Source organism: Pimephales promelas, chromosome 17 (genome assembly GCF_988280905.1).
Source record: "Pimephales promelas chromosome 17, fPimPro1.hap1.1, whole genome shotgun sequence".
Lineage (NCBI taxonomy): Eukaryota > Metazoa > Chordata > Actinopteri > Cypriniformes > Leuciscidae > Pimephales > Pimephales promelas.
Genome location: NC_142785.1, coordinates 24786455 through 24808145, shown reverse-complemented (window position 1 = coordinate 24808145; position 21691 = coordinate 24786455). Strand labels below are relative to the sequence as shown.

The 21691-nt window shown below is 37.2% G+C and overlaps 1 protein-coding gene across 1 annotated transcript; it reads right to left on the bottom strand.

Moving 5' to 3' along the window:
• Nucleotides 1-693: 693 nt before the first annotated feature.
• Nucleotides 694-21546, bottom strand: gpam (glycerol-3-phosphate acyltransferase, mitochondrial). The gene is made up of 21 exons (XM_039665077.2): nucleotides 21367-21546; nucleotides 16013-16144; nucleotides 14642-14761; nucleotides 14485-14558; nucleotides 12140-12253; nucleotides 11884-12030; nucleotides 11129-11228; nucleotides 10716-10852; nucleotides 10516-10615; nucleotides 9186-9398; nucleotides 8256-8369; nucleotides 8073-8158; nucleotides 7838-7953; nucleotides 6361-6431; nucleotides 5989-6253; nucleotides 5573-5721; nucleotides 4786-4863; nucleotides 4370-4501; nucleotides 2999-3188; nucleotides 2106-2164; nucleotides 694-956 (listed from the first exon to the last, which is right to left on the bottom strand). Exons 2-21 carry the CDS (start codon nucleotides 16109-16111, stop codon nucleotides 840-842), a joined length of 2481 nt encoding a protein of 826 aa, XP_039521011.2. The 5' UTR covers nucleotides 16112-16144; nucleotides 21367-21546; the 3' UTR covers nucleotides 694-839.
• Nucleotides 21547-21691: the final 145 nt, after the last annotated feature.

The window sequence follows — 21691 nt, the reverse complement described above, 5'->3', positions numbered from 1 at the left end:
GAATGAGTCACTATTTCCTTTTCACGTGGCTGCTATTAACAAATAATATACATAGACCTTCTGTTCTCTGCCACGTGATAAATGTACAGAGAATGTCAATTTCTTTACATGCTCTGACAGAACAAGTAGTTAAAAAGAAAAAAATAATGCCCCTTTAAAAAAAAAAAAAAAAGATTTCCATACACTAGCTGTCATCCCGATGATGAAAGTTTGCTAAAACTAAAGGTGAAATTTATGATGGAAGTTAAAAACTAAAGCCAAACTGTCTGAGCCCATATTAAAGGGTTAGTTCACCCAAAAATGTAAATTCTGTCAGTAATTACTCACCCTCATGTTGTTCCAACCCCCCTAAGACTTTAGTTCATCTTCGGAACACAAATTAAGATATTGTTTATTAAATCTGAGAGCTCACTCAAGAAAAATATCTTCATTTGTGTTACAAAGATGAACTAAAGTCTTACGGGGTTGGGACAACATGAAGGTGAGTAATAACGGACAGAATTCACATTTTTGGGTGAATTAACCCTCTAACATTCAGAGCTATAAAGACCCCTGATTTAGCTCTAAAACAAGGGCTTTCACTGGCAGAACTGATACAATATTGTGTGTATGTGTGTGTGGAAGCTTCTAGTAAACGAGAGGGCTGACAGAACTACTAGTGTATTGAAGACTGCATAAGTGGTTTATAGTGAAGGGAAGACTAACTTATAAGTCTAGTATGAGGCGTTTGGTGAAGGCACTTCCAGGTAAAGCTTTCCTTAGAGTAGCACCTTTGACAGTCATGATTAGCCAGTAAAAAGCCCTTGAGTGGGGTGGAGAGCAGCACAGCTGCGTTGATGTCACAGCAGACTGAAACCCAGAATGTACTGCAGGAGTTTGTTCCTGTTGGCCTGAGGTAAGAAAGAACTGCTCAGCTCCAGACTGCACACACCACCTTCTCGTCTTTCTTTAAGCACCTGTGAATCACAAATAGCACGATTATTTCACAACTTGCAAAGGAAGCACTTCAGACTGCACAGGACGTACTTCAGATGGGGGGAGGGGGAATAGGACATGAAAAGAATAGGACATGCACATTCAACTTATTTTCTTGTTTTAAATAACTAGACCATTGGTTCTCTTTCATTCTCTTTCTTTCTGTCTTTCACTCTCGCATTTCTGTCTTTTGGAGATACACCAATGTTATTTTATGTTATAGCTGATAACTGATAAATGTACTGTTTAAAAATTCAACTTGAAGTCAGAAATTGTGTTACATTTCTTTTTACAGAAAAAAAGAGTCAATCGTAATTAAGTCAATCATTTTAAATGCTGCGAGTGTTATTTTAACATTCCTTATAAACTGTTGTAGTATTTGTTAATATTCTGAATTAGCTTACTTTTTATATTTTCAGTTTTAACTAAAGCTTTAGTAAATGAATTTGTCTTTGGCATTTATATATTTCTTTTTAGCTTGATTTAGTTTTAATCATTTAAATTTTAGATTTAAATTATTTTCATTGAATATTATTTTATTTCAGCTTTATTTCAATAAAAAAAAAAAAACATTTTAATAACTATATGAAACAATGAATAACAAAACTTTTAATTTTGTTTGATTTAATAGTCACTTTTGTTAAAAAATTGTTTTGTTAATTAAAGTAAAGAAAAAACTGAGGAAAAATGAAAGAATGTTGAAGGAATATTGAAGGCCCCGGTCTGGGGCAAAAAAAAGTTCCTGGGACAAATAGTTCCTGGTAATTGCGGCTATTGTTTTGCAAAACAGGCCTATATTCACAACATTTTTAATACAGAAAATGGCTTTTAAAATATTTAAAGATAAATTAATATATTTAAATCCAGTATTACTTTGCAAGAGCAACATTAAAGGGTGATTAGTTTACTGACCCTCACTTTTTTTTTTTTTTTTTTATCCATGGAACACAAAAGATTTAATAAGGTATTTTGTTACTCTTCAAAAAGCAAAAAATATGATAAAGGTAATTCATGCAACTTTTGCATTTTTTTTTCAACACACTGAGAGTTTGGCACATTGAGTCCAATTTTGAATGTCAGTGGTTTAGATCTGCGAGTAAGCAGTAAATGCTAGAGGACGGCTCTCTCACCCCCAGCTCTTTAAACGTTCTCACGGTGTTCTTTACGAGGCAGTGTGTGGCACTCTCTCCTAAAAACATAAAAACAAACAAATAAATACATTCCCATTAATGTCATCAATATTAATAAGTGATGCGATCTAGGAAAACCCATCGGATGATGCTCTGGTGTGTTTTCAGTAAGGTCTAAAAACAGATTTTTTTGTCAAAATTGGGTTTTAAATAAATAATTTTTCTATAACATCATGTCTGAATATATCTTGGGAAAAGAGCACAAGAGAACAACAGAGTTTGAAGCTGTTAGCTTAAAAGACTTGCTCGCCTGTCAATCGGACAATTTCAAAACAGTTTTCACAGGATGAATTTTGAGTTTGTAAGCTTTCGAATGATACCTAATCTATGATGATTACTAAAATATGTGATATGAAAAAAAAAAAGGCAATAGAAAAAGAGCGCCAGTCGTCCTGCTAGCAGGAAGTGACCGTTTTTCTCAAAATTCCGTTTCTGAAAATCATAGCGATCAGCCGACTTCAGATAACCACAACTTTTGTTACAGACAAACGATAAAAGAAATAAAAAACAGATTTGGAAAGGGCTTGAACCCAGCTGTAATATGATCTCAAAACCTGTAATATGTCAAATTTCACCATGTGGTGGGTTTTCCCCAGATTGCATCACATATATTCATTTAATAGAGCACACTTCATTCAAGATTCTAGGTCAAAGAGCTTAACAAACAATCAGATTGGAAATATGATGGAAAAAATAGAATGGCGAGAAAATGTTTTAAAAATAGCATTTGTAAAAGGGAAAGGGAAAGATTTAAGGGGGGAAATGTCTTTCCTCTATGGTGGTAGTGGAGAAACAAACTCATGTAGAGCAGATTCAAACTGAAAATGGCTTACCATATGCAGCCACTCCTCTCTCGGTGCGCGTCAGTAGATACTTGAAGAGCTGATATGTGTACTCTCTCTCCGACATGGGCGAACTCAGATTGTGTACAAAGATCGCGGCACAACTGTAGGCCTCCAGCACTGGAGTGAGAATCCTCTGCAGAAAGGTATAAAATTCCTGGTGCTCAGCTGATGGGCTCACCTAAAATAAACACATAAAGCACACTGGGGTTTAATAATATGTAATGGCATATTTTTCTTTTAAAAATTTTAATGAGGGGGTTTTAAAAGTATATATATATATAGTGGTGCACTGTTCTACAGGGGAAAGTTTTTTAAATACCTGAAATAAAGACCACTTTCATAATGAAGATTTATGAAAGTGGTCTTTATTTCAGGTATTTAAAAAAAATGGTTTACTTTTGTATCTTCAATGTAAAGAATGATCTCATTCTTTGCTGAAATAGGCTAAATAAATCTTGAAATAATAAATAAAGCAAGCTTGTTCTATTTGTCTTAAAGGCACAATATTCAAGATTATTGGATTCAAATATCCAAAAAACAAAACAAAAAAACCCCCACAAGAACAGTGTTATTTTGTTGACTTGAGCACTGATATTAATCACAAATGTTTACTATGTTTAAATCCAGAGAAATAAGCTTTTAACCAGTGTAACGGCCCGTGTCAGTGTCGTGGTATCGTGGGCTACACTATACAAGTGGTTTGCTTGCAATTGGCAAAGTTGCATTATCGCCACCAACTGGGCTGGAGTGTCTATTATTCAAGCTCTCAACGGAAGAATGTACGGTTGTAAAACTGTAGACCTATTTTTCCGAACGCCTCACAACTGTACATTCTTCCGTTGAGAGCTTGAATAATAGACACTCCAGCCCAGTTGGTGGCGATAATGCATCTCAAACCACTTATATAGTGTAGCCTATGACACCGCGACTGCATAAGACTACAGAAAGAATACAAACAACCCCATTTCTGTTTCCGGCGGCGGAGTAATAACGTACATCACAGAACATACAATACAAGTCAATGGAGTTGTACAAAAACTATGATAAAACCTGTTGGAAAGCATCAGACCACACCAACTAGGTGAGTTTCACGTCTTTGTAAACTAAAGTTTTATGCGTTTTATTAAGGATTGTTCCTGCTTTATTAAGGATTGTTTTGTGCTACCACAGAATCCGAAAATTCTCGGGACAGCAGCATCTGTCTCAAAACCTATCTTAACCATTCTATTTCATCAGAAACAATCTTAAAACAGGGCTTTAATTGTAAAATAGCGAACTTGTTCTTTAACTTTCATTTCACTCTTTTTATTCTGGGTGTTATTTCTAACAATGTTTAGGCCCCTGCACTGTTATACAGACCTTCAGGTAACGGTCTCTCTGTTCATCTCCAAAGTCACTGTCTTCATCTTCTTCATCACTTCGCCAAGAAAGAGCCTCTGGAAACTTCTTGGGCCAAGGCTCCTCAGACGGGCTCAACTCCTCCTGATCCTCCTGAACACAAACACAAATTCCAGTCAATTGCTGAATTATTCATTTTTATTGTTAATTAATGATTGACTCCCAAAAATGAAAACCTAGTTAGTACATGTTCTTTCACTGATTGATAAAGTCAATAATGAATTGGTAACTAGAATAGCCAATATCAAAAAAATTACAGAAATCTCACAGCATCATTCAAACATTATATGGTCTGTGATGGCATTTTTCCATTAAGTACTGTAGCTTTAAATAAAAAAAGAAAAGATAAATAAGCAATAAGAGTTGACAAAGCTCACCTCGGCTACAGTAAGCACACCATACTGAATTAACCTGGTGATAGCATCATGGAAGACCTGGTACAAAGTCTGACAAGGCTATAAAAAATAAAGACAACATAAATATACTTCAATGAATAGCATTTGTATTTCTTCATCAAATTGAAACATGAATCTTGCTTGTGTATATATAAACTAAGCACATTTTACGGCACAATTTTGATAACTGAACGCGAATAAAAAGTATATATACATTTATATACAAATAAAACATTTGAATACAACACAAATCCATGAATATAATAAGAATTGGTGGATAAAATGTATATATTTAAGCAATAAGGTACGAGAGGCTGTGCTGTATTGTGAATAAGTCACGGCTGAAGGGCGTTGTTAGACACGACGGGAAGTAAGAGTCTTAGTCAGTACTCAGTAGGGAAAACCCATTCACTGTTACAAGGTCACAAGACATTGCAGCTGACATTCAAACATTATAAATATAGGACTGACCTGAAGGAAAATGCTATATCTACTGTAAAAGGTGAACTCGCTTAATCGATCTCTCACAGTACTCTACTCTATGAGCTTCAATGAACAATATATCAAGATATTATTCTTACAGATATTATCCTTTACAGTACAATACTTTTTTGTAATGAATTTCACTTAAATTGTAAATTTTTAATGTTTTTAATGATTTATGTAGTCAAAAGTTTCAAGTCAGCCTTTAATTTTTTTCTTGATAATATATCAATATTCTACCACTAGATGGTGGTGCTACTTTTGTAACAGTGATGTGAGTGCATACCAGCGCTACTGCCACCTCATTGGACAGAAAGTGGGAGAGGCCTGCAGCTCTGCGGATCAGTCTCTCCTGACTGAGCAGCGTGGATGAAGAATTCTGCTCATTCAGTGAAGTTGCAGACTGCTCTCTCAGCAGGGCCAGCGCGCTGCAAGCTAGCACACATACAAACAGTTTCGATCATTTTAAACTATGAGCTACATCTGTTTTGACATCCTTAGCCAAAACATCATCAGTCTTTGTAAAATTCAGTTTGCATTTAAAGTGTGAGTGCACAATATTTCTATTAGGTTCGTCATAATAGCAAAAACTAAGTAGCTGATACAAATACCAGTAAAACTTCACAATATTTGCAGACAGAATCAAAAATAGACTCTAGAGCGGAAAATTAATTATGACATGTGGCTTCTCAGATCTTTTACCTATAATGGCATCTGCAATGAAGACATGGAAAAGGCCGTTGCTGTAGAAATTGAGCTCAAAAAGTGCGGCCACGGTGTAATTAGGGGCGATGATGAACTCAGTGTTTCTGTTGGTGCTGGTGACGTTCACACAGTTTCCCAGAAGGCTGAGCGCGTGCATGACCACGTCCTCCGAGTTCCCAGAAAAACCGAGGTCGAAGTCCCGTGACAAGATCTCTTCCTTCATATTGAAGAAATCCTCCACCAGTTTGGACAGCAGTACACCCTGCCCAATGCAAACGTTTGTTACAATGGTTATGAACCAATAAAACTGGCCAAAGAAGGAAGGGATGGCATTGTGCGTGCTGCATAGGAAGAGAGGATGGTACTAACCTGTCTGTGCCGATACAGGAGGAGACAGGCCACGATGTGAGTGGACATGATTGCTGATGACTTGCAGGCAGCTATGGGAAACATAGAAGGCAGCGATCAAAATGATTGACAGTGAAAGTGCTTTAACTGAAACAAACTAGAGATACCGATCAATCAGAGACTGACCCTTAATGGTGAAGTGAAGACCCTTCAATGTCAAAATTCAGGCTTAATATGTAGAGATATAACTATATCTATTCATAGGTTAACTTTCCAGAAATGTGTACGTAAGCACCGTGGCAAAACAGTCCACATGTATGTAATTTCCACAGAAATTGCATACTTGACTTCACCTTTAAATGCTCTGATGAAGGGACATGAAAGGACACTATTTAATACCATAACTGCATGATCTACAAACTCCATGACATTGTCTGTGTGCTGAAAAACATTTGAAATTCTTTGAAAAATGCTGTACGAGGGAAAAACAGTGTGACTTTCGAGCAGAAAACTGGGTTCATGGACAGTCTAAATTAAACATTCAAAAGCAAGCTGCAATTCCACCTCAGAGTGGTGATACTCTGGTGTCCTGTCCTCAAAAAAAAAAAAAAAAAAAAAGCACCAACAGGGGGCGTTCAAACACAGATGAATGTGATTGGCCAAGAACAACATGCCACCATGGGGAGGACTGACCAGGAGTAACCTACAAAAACTGTCAGGTGTCCAGGCCATATTTCACCCAAAAATCTAAATAAATATAATTGTATATATATATATATATATATATATATATATATAATTGTATACAAAATAAATATAATTATATATATATATAAAATAAAAATCGATTTATCAATCTATACAATTTTATTTATTATTTATATATATAATAAATATATTTGTGTGTGTGTGTGTGTATATATATATAAATTTTATATATATATTAAATATAATTGTATATATATATATATATAAAATAAAGATATATCTATCTATCTATCTATCTATCTATCTATCTATCTATCTATCTATCTATCTATCTATCTATCTATCTATCTATCTACATAAACACACACACACACAGCTCTGCAAAAAATAAAGAGACCACTGCAAAATTAGCAGTTTCTAAGTTTTAAATAGTATTTGAAATTTGGAAGAAATGTTGTCAGTAATATATACATATAAATATTCACTCACTAGCTCTTTGGTGAGATGTGTTGGTATTCTTTGCCAGTTATATTAGAAAGATTTTTGTAGCTTTTTGTTCTGAACGATGAGACCATGTTTTTAGATTTTGAATGTCAGTGATTTTGTAGGCCATGATATAGAAGCAGGTTTTCCAGGCAGTTTATAGATAAGCAGTGCTGCTATTTTTCATTATAAATCTGCTGATCCCACATAAACATCAATTTTGCCCAATCCGCCACCCTTGATGCTTGAAAAAGCCCCCACTGCCCAAGAAACTGTTAATGCATCATGGTCTTTAGATTGCCCTTACTGAAGAGAACGTGCTTGGCCAGGTTATTGATGACCTGCCTCCTCCAGGGTTCATCTGACATGTCTCTAGAATTCAGATGATCCTCATCTTCTCCATTAAAAACAGCCTGATCAGGTCTGCTCAGAAAAACATAATTGAACACAATCCCATTAGCCACACACACATCTTTCTACATACCAATAATAAACAGCAGTCCACATGATTATATTGGAGGCTAGCAGTCTAAAGGCCATACTGTGCAGCGATGATGGTGGGAAGGAGGATCTGCTCCAGCGTGAGAGAGGCCTGGAGATGCCGACTGCGCTGCGTGTCCAAGTACTCCTAAAGCGGCAGAGAAGCGAGATCCAGACATTAAGCGGAGAGATCTGCTATGTATTCGGCCAAACAGAGATATAAAGAGCAGAAGAGCCGCTCTAACCTTCAGCGAGAAGGGCTGAGTGAAATCCACACGCACACAGCCGTAGTTCTTCCGGAGCATCCTGAACACGCCGCAGGCCACACCCCACAGACTCTCATTCTTCTTAGGTTTGCCCTGAAGTGAGGGGAACAGCAGGAACATTAAGCAAAAACTGAAAATACATCCACAACAATAACAACATATTTGGCAGTAAGCACAAAATAAAATAAAAATAAAAATAAAATAGAATGCTATTCATGAAAATGTATCTGAAAAAATTGTAAAGTAATAAAAAAAGCACTAAAAATATTTTAGTGTAGTATTATGTAGACTAGGGTTGCACACTATATTGAGATTATAACAATTATATTTAGAATATTTAAAGATGCAGTCTGTAGTTTTTCCTTTGTCGACACCTCGGCACAGCACAGCGCGGATGAATCCAATATTTTGAGAAGAATGTCCGGCTGTCAGTCGCGGCGCCGGTGTGGATACTGTCATTCGGAATCACAGATTCTACTTTTTGGAAGTATTACCAACATAAGAAATCACAATATAGCCTACTAGCCAAGACTCCTTCTTTATGTAGGGCCCTATGATTACTGCGATCACGGAATCGCGGACGGAAATGCGGAATTGGCAAATTAACGCGGAATCTATCCTTAAAGCGGAATTTCAACCTATTTAGTTTGAAATTTCAAAATTTGTTAGATGGATAGACTAATAGATTTTTAAGATAAAGACAACATTTAATGACAATCTTGGCCTCTGCCATAGCTCTAAAATCAAAATGACTTTTTAAATTACATTTACATATAGTCTTAAATGTACAGTAGTTGGTAGATTAATTCTATAAAACAAAAAGAGAGGAAGGTGTTTATGGTAACAAAAAAAGTAACTTACTAATATTTGTTCACTTAAAAAGATGAATATCACCACAGTGATTCCTACCAGCTGCTCGCTGTTGTAGTTTCCCTCAATAATACGGTCATATGAGATACCAACAGGCACAATCAGAACATCAGGAATGCTGCTAACACAGAGTGTGTCAACCACGATGGAGAGCATGCCGGCACGTGCTGGAGACGGCTTCCCGCTACGAGAGCGAGTGCCCTCTAAAAACACCTCCAGAAACTGCTGCTGGCGTAACAATTCTTCTGTGTACTGAAAATGAGAGTGAAACAGAAGCATGAGCCACACAACATTAAATGCTGATCCTTTAAATATCTCCAAAGACTAATACAATCACTAAGATTCAGGACTCTTTCTTTCCAAATTCCCAGTAATTAAAGCAGTCCATTGTGGTAATGTGGTGCACAACAAGAGACCGCATGAATAATGCACAAGTAATCCATCAGCATCCTGTGACAGTCACCCCGAAACAAGCCTCTCCACAGTCGCTGCAATGACAATCCCTGTGTCATTTTAACTAGCACTAAAGCAGACCATTTTACATCTACTCCGGTTTCCCATCGCTCACAAGATAATATCCTACAGCTTTTTACAAATAAGAACCACATGCAGACAACTGCTTTTTTTAAAAAAAGATAAATGAGACACTAAGGAATTTATATTCAGTAAATAAGTGTTGGGTTATATATGATATATAAAGTATATTATAAGTAGTATAGCCTTTTCCCCATAAAAATGTACCATTCAAACGTTTAGGGTCAGTAACATGTTTAATGTTTTTGAAAGAAGCCTCTTATGCGAACCATGGCTGCATTGATTTGATAAAATATATATATAGAATATATATATATATATATATATATATATACACAGTACATCACTATTGTCAAATATTATTCAATTTAAAATAAAATTGTATATATATATTTTTTAAATAATATATTTGAAATTTCGATGTATTCCTGTGATGGCAAAGCTGAATTTTCAGCATCATTACTTCCATCTTCAGTGTCACATGATGCTTCAGAATTTATTCTAATATGATGATTTGGTGCTCAAGAAACATTTCTTAATATTATCAAATGTTATACTTTTGTGGAAACCGTGATGCATTTAAAGTTTTTCAGGATTCTTTAATGAATAGAAATAGTAATTTAAAATAATACATTTAAAAAATATCTTACTGACCCTAAACCCTATGTGCATATAGTTATTTCAATCTCTCAAGGTAATCTTCGGTGGTTTCCTTGCCACAGCCACCTTTGGCTTTTCCCTGGGAGCGTTAAGACATTTAGGGGCAATCTGCATTGAAACAACTGTCTTAACACCAACATGCAAATAAGATAATTTGACGTTTCTGAGAACTTACAGCATGTAACAGTGATCTGTATAAGACATCCTTCTTTCCGTCTAAAGTTTCATCCAGTTTGCGTCGAATAAAGAATCCTCCAAGTTTGCGTATTAGTGTGCTGAGGGAGTACAATCCACACACGCGTCATATTCACATTTCAGTTTAACTGTCTATAGTTGAAAAACTTTTATGAAAAAAAAATCATTATGACTTTGTACCTTAAAATGGGGATGCTGAGGTTGTTGCCAGCAGCGATGTGAGGGGCTTTGATGTTGTGACAGAACAGAATGAAGGTGATGAGCAGGTAGTCGATGTGGGACTTGTGAACAGGAAGGAAGACAAGTGGAGCGTTGTACTAAAAGACACAGAGTAAAATGTTGGTTATACTTCAAGATAACTATTATAAATCTCCATTTGTGATTGTCAACCCATTATAATATATTAAATATACATAAAAAGGAGGTGCATAGAGTTGCTGTTTGCTACTGAACTGTATAGCTTGATGTAATATGCAAATTTGTCAACTGATGGTTTAATCTGTGGCTGTTGCGAATTGCTACTGTATGTGTGGTAAATGCGGTTAAGCTGAAATGCCTATGCTGAGCGGAAAAAGTTTGTGCTGATGTCTGACCTCAGATGACGCTTTCTTCACCATCTCCAGCTGACCTTTATGAATCTGAATGCTCCAGAAGAATCCATTAAACAGTTTCAACAACACCCACCCTGTTAATCTAAAAGAGACAGAGGAAAGAGAGAAGATCTAGATGATTTCTGAAGGATACTGGAGCAATAAATGATATTTTAAAATATGTTAAAACAGAAAACAGTTATAGTAATATTTCACAATATGACTGTTTTTTCTACATTTTGATCAAATAAAGTGTAGCCTTGGAAAAGACGTAAGAGACTTCTTTCAAGAACATTAGAAAAAAACCTTACCTCCCTGAAAATTTTTGATTACATTATATTATTAAATTCCATTATAACATTAATAAAATTGTTATCTAAAAAAGTATATTTGCATTTAGCATCATTACTCATTAAAGAGAAACTCCACTTTTTTGGAAACAGGCTCATTTTACAACTTTCTCAGAGTTAAACAGTTGAGTTTTACCGTTTTCGAATCCATTCAGCCGATTTTCTGATATTTAGAAGAATATCAGTAACCACACAGTTTCTGATCCCATTGACTTCCACAGTAGGATACTATGGAAGTCAATGGGACCAGAAACTATCTGGTTACTGATATTCTTCAAAATATCAGAAAATCGGCTGAATGGATTCGAAAATGGTAAAACTCAACTGTTTAACTCTGGGGGAGCTGTAAAATGAGCCTATTTCCAAAAAAAGTGGAGTATCCCTTTAAACATTATGTGAAAGCTGTACCTGATAAATGCAGGTGAGATGTTGGCAACCATTTGCTGCAGGAATCCTCTGGCCTTCCGTTTAACTTTACTGACAGCTTTGGGATCCACTTCAGACTCTGGATCAACATCACCCTCGGACGCTACCTCCGCGATAGCACGCTCCAGCCTAGAGCAATTACACTTACAGTGAATCTGGATGATAAGATGCATTTCGGCTGCTTAGAAACAGCCATTTTCATTACATTTGCTCCTCGCTTTTAATAAACACTTGGTACCTGCTGTTGTTAAGCACGTTCTCCACCACATTGCGAGCAAACATGTCCTTCCGGACGTCTCTCTCCAAGACAAACAGCACATAACTCAGCCTCCGTGCAAGCCAACCTCTATGCCTGCATTATACAAATACAAAACAGTAGTCATGAATGAGAGTATTGAGGCTAATAGACTTCATCATTGACATGGTCAATAAAAGATTAGTTCACACAAAAATTGTCGTTCCTTCTGTAGAACATGAAAACAGATCCTTTAAAGAATCATACAGGCCATGAGTTGAACTCAAGAACTGCATCAGTATTATTTGCAGCTAATTTTTTTTCACTAAACCAGCTGTTTCAACATTTCAGTTAGTCTCAGCCTCAGACGTCACGCCCACGGAACGTTGGCTAAACGTCTGATGCATATGGTACACTTAACTGGAAACACTTCAGGAATGTCGAAGTCGTCATCTGATTGGTTGAATTTTATCGGATTTCCGGGGGGCGTCAGTGTCGCGTTTATTTTCGGTCCGCCGGGAAACAAAGCGCAGATGTGATTGCGGAAGAAAAACTGTTGTGTTTGAGTGGCCTATGTGAGTGACAATGAGCATTTCTCAAGATCAGCTAAACGTAGTTGTATGTCCCCTCCAATCTATTATGGAAGATCAAGTGAAGTACTTAATTGCGAAGGGTATATCAGCTGGGTTTGTGGACAAACATGAGACATACGCTGACATCGCAGCTGGCCGATTCAGTATTCATATATAGGTCGCGCACACTGGATTATAAGGCACATAAGATACTGCAGAGTCAAACGTTTGACTGGGTTTGCGTTATGCATCCACTAGATAGGCTAAAGGGAATGTAGCGAGTGCGCGGCGCCGGAGGTGAGGCGTTTATTTAGTAGGCGTGAGCGCACTGGGGCGGGGACGTAACTTACATTCGTGTGACAAAGCGGACATAAGATGGACATGAGCGAGTTCGTGGGTGAATTTAATCACACGGAGCGTTGTTAGCGCCTCCGGTGACTGCTGACTGACTTGTTGCACACCGGTCTGTTGTTGTGGGGACATTTCCACGCCCCGAAACATGACGCTGAACGAAACGAACTGTAATTGGTTGTTTGACATGTCGGTCTAACGGCCTTATGGGCGGGCCTTGACCAAAGAAAGCTGCTATGAATTCCAGACCTTCAGCCGTCAGTCTGAAGGTCTGGCTACGCGAGACTACATTTCAGTTGACTATGTGATTCGGTTTTATAGTTAATATTTATTTTAGAAGGTTTTTTTTGTATAATATTTGATCTGTTTGGGAGAACCAAATTTCATTTAATTTCAATAACTGCTGATAGACAGTTTATTCCTGCAGTATTACGGACGGTCCATTTCCTTCCCCTGATTGGCAGTAACAGCTCAGACCACATTTGGTCCCGGTCATGTTATCCAAGTACATAATATCCCCTGACAAACAGTGTTAATAATTTATTTCCTGACTTTCCACTCCTCACAGAGACATACAGCATTCCATTTGATGCTTCAATGTAAACACAGGGAGGGTCATTTGTTGGAAAACTACATCTCACCAACTATGGTTTTAATGACGCATCATAAATTAAACTATGTTAATGAATTATACTAAACATTAAGGTGTAAAACTAACTAAGCAATGCGCATTCCAATGATCAAGGAAAAAAGTAGTCATGTATTCAGTTGAGATGCTTTAGTAATTTCATCTGGTTTCGCGCAGTCAGTTTTGCAATCTAATTAGAAAGATAACGCAAGTAGTGTAACAGTATATTGGATCCCGGCATACATTCTTAAAGTGACAGCAGCCTAACATTCCTGCTTCTCTCTGTCATGTTAATAAAAGAACAAAAGACAAAATCACTCTCCTCTTGACTGAATAACTTTTATAACTAATTGTTAATGGTAATCTGTATTTAATTTGTACAATGAAGACTATCCGGTGATATTTTACATTTGATGACTTTGATTTCAGTAGTATTTCTTAGCCGAATATACTATAATCATCTGAAAAAACATTTTGTTCATACTTCTCTTTATTCTATTGCATTTATTTGTGCTGTTGTTGGAAATGTATTTGTTCTTATTTTACTACTGTCTTTTTACTTGCTATCAATGAAATTTAAAATTAGCATTTAGTTTTTTTGTTTGTATATGCTGTCAATTAAAGTTATTTGAAAGAAAATCAGAATCAGCACAAATCTGTATCGGCAGGTCAAAGTCGTACATTGGAATCGGCCAAGTAAATTAAATTAGTAATGTAAATGATTGTTTTATAAAAAGTAAATGAATTTCTAGCATTCAGAGCCATCAGGCCTTAGAAAAACAGTGGTTGATATTTACCTTGTGTGCGTTTCATTTATGTAAATCACATTACGGAGGCCCAGAGAAGGAATGCTGGGATTGAACAGCCTCTCCTGCAACACATAAATGTAGTAAGTCAACATGCAAAACATGAATGAGCATTCAGTCAATACGCCAAAAACTTCAACAAGCTAACCTGACTCTGGGGTGTGCACGAGTGACAGCATCTCCCAACAAATGGTCTCTTTCGGTTCAGCAGACCCTCCTTCCACGTGGTGGACACAGAATGAAGGACAGACGGGCTGGAGCTTCTGTCCTACATGAGAAATATTAGTGTTAATGTCACATAATATCAGTGGTACAACTAGAAGTTATACATAGTAATTGGTAATGCTTTACAATAAGGTTTAATTAGTTTACATTAGTTAATACATCAAGTGCATTAGCATTATGAACTAACAATGATTATTTTACAGCAATTAATGTTAATTTATAAATATACCATTGCTCACTGTTGACTCATGTTAGTTCATAATACATTAACTAATGCTAATTTATACAACATAAAACCATTTATTCATAAACGCCTATATAAACAAAGCTAGATTAATGAATGCTGCATGTATATATAAATAAAAGAAATAGAGCTTAAGTGATCGAATGGAATTCAAGCGTAGTTCAGGCAGACCACTGATCACTAAACAACATCAGCTGATTTATTACTTCACCTACTCTAATGCTCCGCAGTGTCGCACAGACATTTACACCCACCTCCACCTCCTAGCATCTTCATAATAGAGCAGTGAATTCTGTATAGAAACTCTATGAACTTAATCGTTGTATCTCCTTCCGTAAACATATGCTAAGAAACATTTGGTTATTAAAATCCTTGGGGGATTTATGTCTCAAGATTGTATCTCAAGCCATCTAGTATGGCAGCTCGAGCACCTTAGAGCCGAACCCTCTCGCCAAATCCAAAGATTGTCAGTAAATTTCATTCTCAAAGTGGTCCTGACTGAAATAACGCTACAGTAGCTATATTTGCATTTTGCAACCCTTAAAGAGTAAATAAACCCTAAACCAACTTTTTTAGTTAATGATCTGTAAGAATGGATCTTTATTAATACCAGTCATTGATTCGAGTAACTTTTTTGACATTTGTGTATAAAGTGATTTATTTCTACAATATATGGTGTAAAAATGTCTTAGTGCTGCCCTCTTCAGGTTGAACGGTGGCTACTGCAGTTGAATTTTCCTATTGGATGTTCTGTACTTCCTGACGTACGCAGGTTTCAGCTCACCGCGCTCTTGGTACGAGCTACGCCCTTGGCAGTAACCAGTCAGGAGTTGGAATTGCGAGTATTGAAAACGATCAGGATAGTGTGTTTTAGAATCTATTTCGTCCTCTCTATCTCCACTGGGGTTTGCCCACTTTTTCAGCATTTTTCAAATATTGCCAGTTTGTGGAGTCAGGCTCTGACCAGGGGTTTAGTTACCATTTAAACTATGGATGGAAACATGGCTAGTAATTATTGCCTTAGTATGCACTAGTTTTCTCCATGCTTACCTGGTCCTCACAGGGATGCTTCAGATAACCACTTCCTGCGTCAGGATTATTGGCCAGTAGAATGTTATCTGGACCCCCCAGAACCATGCGGACATCCATCCCGTCTCTTCAAGCCAAACATCAACAACAAAACTATAGGAGGGAAAGAAAAACAGAGAATTAGAGGCCATCCATTGCCACCCTCTGTGCTGTAGGTCAAAGCACAGACGATTACAGCTTTTCACAATAGATTCCTGCAGCCGGCAAAATATTCCACAGAAAGCCAGAATGCGAGACCATTGTGTCGTCTATTCTGCACGGAACCTCCAGCTCGGCTGCAGTTGAATGACAGGAATGTCGAATGATGCTTTCCACCCAATCACAGCGACCAAATAAGGCTCACCAAACCTGCTGAGGTGGTTTCAGGTGAGCTGATAATTTTGACAAAGATTTAAGAAAGAACGGCAAAAGACAAATTTATCATGGCTCAGCCTTCATGCTTCAGCAGCCAGGGGTAAAGAAAACTGAGAGTGTTGACAACAGCTCAAAGCACATGAGACACCTCAGCTGAAATAACCTCACGGTTGCCAAACAGGGCACACGTGCGATAGGGACACAGCCACTCTTATTACCTCTGCATTTCTATCATAAAGTCCTGGGTGACCCCCTGCTACATACATCTGTTCTTATCTGTTGATTTGTTAACCAATGGATAAGAGAGTCCACTTACCAGTGTCACGTTAAAGGACTGTGGAAAAACAGGCTTAAAAAGTTGGGCTGTTGAAGCATACAATATAGCAGCTGTCCAGGTCAGAGCTAAACTGGAAGGGTGATAGTCACAAAACCGAACGATGCTTATTTATGGAAGATGAGCTGTGGAAAAAAAGCATGTGCCAACTTACGAGACCAGAATGTACCCTTTAAAAACCACATGAGATATCTGCACATGTTCAGTTCATCAAGAAACATCTCACTCCCAACAAATGGGCTAAAACCTATTTGAACCTTACATATGGGCCGTTTCTCGAAACCAAGAATGCAAAGAACGGACTTGTGTTCTTTTGGAAGAAAGCTCTTGCTAGTTGTTCTCGGAAGAACGAACTCACGAGGTGACGAGCACACAGAACGCTGCTGACAGTTTGAGACGATGTGTTCTTGCTGGTATTGTGCAACAGACGCCGTCTGCAGTGCCCAAACATAACGAGAAACAATTATTATACAGCCAGACTTTATCGCCCAAGCCTAAGGGATTACTCTACATACACTACAATGTAAAGTATATTCATAACAATAAAGCAACACCTGTCTCATTTTAATTCCGCTTCTGTTGTTTGTTTGTGTACATCACTAGCCAACGGCGGAAAAAAAACTTTTGACCTGCTTCCCGCTCCTTCCGCGAATGCCGAAATTAATTATGGGATATTTCTGCCGTCAAGTTCACACAAGTTACCAACCGATGCATCCTCGGTAAAATGGGAGCGTCAAGACTCAAGAACAAATCCGCGATTTTTGACCGTTCTTGCCTAAATGCAAACTTGTGTATTGGGACGGTACTTGGGCCACGACTGATGACGTTTTACAAGTCCACAAGAGCACAAGTACAGACAAGAAGGCATATTGAGAAACGGCCATGGTAATCTTTGTAATTATTAACATTTGGTTGTAGCATGGGGAAGAGCATCAATCAGAAAAAAAAAATGGCATGATCTTCAAAGGTGTTGAGTTTCACTTCCTCCACACAGTTTACAGTTGTCACTATTATTATAGGTTCTTCTTATTTCCCCTGTGACTGCACTTCTTCAAAAACACCCCATCAGCAGCTCAACAAGGGCATCACAAAAGCCACAACGGGGCCGTTTAGTCCATTGGTCGAATACACTGAGGCGCTGGCACGTTTTTTTCTTGATTCTCTTGTGCGTCATGCGTAAAGAATGGGATTAAGGATTTGTTTTGTTTTTGATTATTGTTGTAATGCAATGGGTCAAAATAGCAATGGCTAAATAATGCTCATTATGAATGGTAAACAAAATGGTATGCACAATTAAAAATCCAATATACACTGTTACCAATAAATTTAATATCAATCAATACCCAATATGAGATGCATATATATTGTGCAACTCATCTCATAACGGTACCTTAAAGATATCCCCCTCTAAAACATGTGAATGAACCACAAAATTGTTTCCAAACTGCTTAAACTAAGTGTTAAAAAGGCAAATCATCATAGGAGGTATATATATATTAATCATCACATTTGCCCACAGTTCTTCACTGACTGTAATGTAATTAAGATCACTCAATCACATGCTCTCATTAGGGTGGAAGTGGGTCAGCAGATGAGTGGGTCTTTGAATGAATGACTGGAGCAAACCAAACTGGCAAGAGGAAAGGGGGAAAAGATGGGATAATCTCTCTTCCACAATGAATAACAACCCCAAGCAAGACGCAGAGCACATGCTGAACGGGGCCTGGGGAGAAGAGAGAGAGAGGTGCACAGCGAGCCACACCGGAGCTGCTAAACGAGAGTTCATTGAACCCCGGAAGCCCCGCCTGCATTGTCTGATGTGAACCACACCAATAGGCGACCAGAACACTGATGAGAAAGGAGAAGAGAAGACCGCGTTTTCAGAGAATCTGGCTAGATGTCAAAGCTTAGACAGAAAGTGAAAAATAGCCCACGATCGGCTGCATTTAAAGTTGCTGAATGGGCTCTGTCTGGAAAAAACCCTGTATGATCTACTACATTTTAAAGCAGTCCTTACTGGCTTCACAACATCTAAGATCATCTACTATGTGGCAAATTTGAGCAATCCCGCTTGTTTTCCATATGGAATTGAGCATTTTTTTTAATAAAGTTTGGTGACGGAGTAAAAAATGGGCACCTAACTGTCAACAAACACACACACTCCATGTCAATGGCGCTGTAAGCCAAAGTAACTGCCACTAGCTTTCAAACATAATCGAATCTGATGAGTAAATCCACCAGCAATGCGGGCCAGTGGGTTAATCTGTCTCACAATCTGTTCGTCTGAACTGTAAAACAAGGCAATGATAATCAAACATTGTATTGAAATCATAATAACATTCTCCATGAAAACCTATTTTTTGGAAACAGGCTCATTTACAACTCCCTCAGAGTTAAACAGTTGAGTTTTACTGTTTTCGAATCGTTTCAGATGATTTTATGATATTTAGAAGAATATCAGTAACCAGACAGTTTCTGGTCTCATTGACTTCCATAGTATGAAAAATATATATACTATGAAAGTCAATGGGACCAGAAACTGTCTGGTTACTGATATTCTTCTAAATATCAGAACATCAGCTGAATGGATTCGAAAACGATAAAACCCAACTGTTTAACTATATGAGCCTATTTCCAAAAAAAGTGGAGTATCCCATTAAGTATTAATTTGTCAAACTGTAGTCAAAAAGACTTGAATTTAATAACAAGCAGGAAGAATGGTTATTACAATCCGTATTGTTATGTACATCTGACTGTAATGAATTAACGCAAAGAAAACATGTAAGCCAATGATGTTGTATGCATTGGTTGTTAATTGGATTTCGAGATGTGGGCGTTGCATTTAAAGAGTTTAAGGAGTTTACGCAAACTAAATGGAGAAGACATGTTTAAATCAACAGAGGGAAGTCAGGTGTTTTTACCAAAGGATTATGACTGATTAACATTTTGGATGGATTGTTCACAATAAGATAAGAAAATTATATATATAAAAAAAATCATGCCGACTTGAAGTTAAACAAAATAATTAGGGCTGTGCAAAGATTAATTGCGATTAATCGCATCCAAAATAAAGGTTTGTGTTTACAGAATATACAGTATGTGTATGTATATATATATATATATATATATATATATATATAATATAATGTAGGTAACCAGACAGTGGATGTATGTACCCCATTGACTTCCATAGTATTTTTTTTTTTTCCTAGTATGGAAGTCAATGGGGTCCATCAACTGTTTGGTTACTGACATTCTTCAAAACCAGAAGAAAGAAATTCATAAAGGTTTGTAACAACTTGCAGGTGAGTAAATGATGAATTTTTGTTTTGAAGTGAACTAATCCTTTAAGGAAGAAAATGTCTCCAATAGTTTAACCCTCAATTCAAAACAATGAAAAAATATCAAAATAAATAAAATATGGCACTTTAATGTTATTTAGCTTTTTTAGTTATACATGTCCTGAATTCTTTCATGAGAAGGACTTTACACCACACATTTCAAATGAATCCCCCATGGAGGTAATAAACTATATTAATAGTCTTGTTGTACCAGCTTATAAAAAAGTAATCAAATATAAAGACTAGGAAGACCAAAAGCCAATATAACGGTCCAGTGTCAATATGCAAGACCTCGGTGACATTTTAGGGACAATGTCATGATGTTGTAACACTGTCTCTCTAATGTCACCAGACTCCAAGGTCTTGCATATTGATTATTGAGACTTATTATTACAGAATAATCCTAATAAGCTATTAGAAATCTAAATTGTGATTTTGACCTGACCCACCAACTAAAAAACCATTTTGTTCAGGTTTCATAAGCCTAAGCACTTTCATTTAAGCTTTGTTATCAATTTGTTTTTATTTATTTTTTCATTTTTATGCATTTTATTGATTAAATATTGAAAATAAATCACATAATTAAATCTTAAACTGTTAACGTTAAACAAACACAAAATGCAAAACATATTCAAAATAAACAGGTAAAACAGGTCAATATAACATTTAGTTTGACTTCCTGCGGTTGACCATTAACAACTTCTGAAGGTTAAGAGCCTTTCAATGATCATGTTTGAAAAAAATAAAATAATTAATTTGTAAGAGTTTCAGGGCCTGTTTTGAACCTATTCGCAGCTTTGAAAGAATGCGCGCTTCCGATACTGCGGTCAAGAAGACTCGTGCTACCGTAGCTGCATGCTAGCCTGACCATCTTTGAGTCTTTGTCAACTCAACCACATTGAGCTCGAGCAAACTGCCAAGAAATGATCTGATCGCTTGAGCGCATGCTGCACCGTCAGGGCGTTTCGTCCTAAAAGCAGTTTACCGCATATCCAACCACTGCAAAGGTTAACAGTGTGCTTTAATTAAAGCAGTTGTTGGTGCTTTAACACGTTACATTCATTTAAGATACACAATGCTTTCCGTCACGTATGCGATCAACACCAAATCATCATATATTTTCATCTGCATGTCATGTGGTTTTGCCGGTGTTCACTGCATCGATTTACTCAGTGAGTAACCCCTTTACCTTATGCTAGCTTGCTAACTACCCCTGCGCCCACCCTCATTGTGCATTAAACTGAGCGAAAGACAAAAAGCGTGGTGTGTAAAGAGGAAAGTTTTACCTCAAGAATATGCCGTTGATGCGCCATCACTGTTGAAATTGCCCTCTTTAGCGTACTGTGAACCTGCTGTCGTCCTTGAATCTCCCCACTACCAACCGGCAGGCAGCACTAACATTACACTTGCCAGAGCAGAGATGCATGACAGCTGAGTTAGTTTATTCCGCCTGCCCTACGCTGTCATGGCAGGGGTGTAATTCTTCATAGAGCCGCTAAGGGTCGCGGTTAGCTAAAAGTTGAGACACAGCTAACAAGGTTTTCCAAACTATTTTTTAAAATCACCATGAAATAAAAATGGACTATTCTTGTTTTTATGGAATATTGCAGT

Excerpts from the sequence above, each read along its gene's own strand:
- gpam (XM_039665077.2), bottom strand. The coding sequence starts at position 16,111 with ATGGATGTCCGCATGGTTCTGGGGGGTCCAGATAACATTCTACTGGCC. Across the intron at positions 8,159-8,255 it reads CTCAGCCCTTCTCGCTGAAG|GAGTACTTGGACACGCAGCG; the intron begins GTTAGAGCGGCT and ends CTGCCGCTTTAG. Across the intron at positions 4,502-4,785 it reads GTGTGCTTACTGTAGCCGAG|GAGGATCAGGAGGAGTTGAG; the intron begins GTGAGCTTTGTC and ends GTTTGTGTTCAG.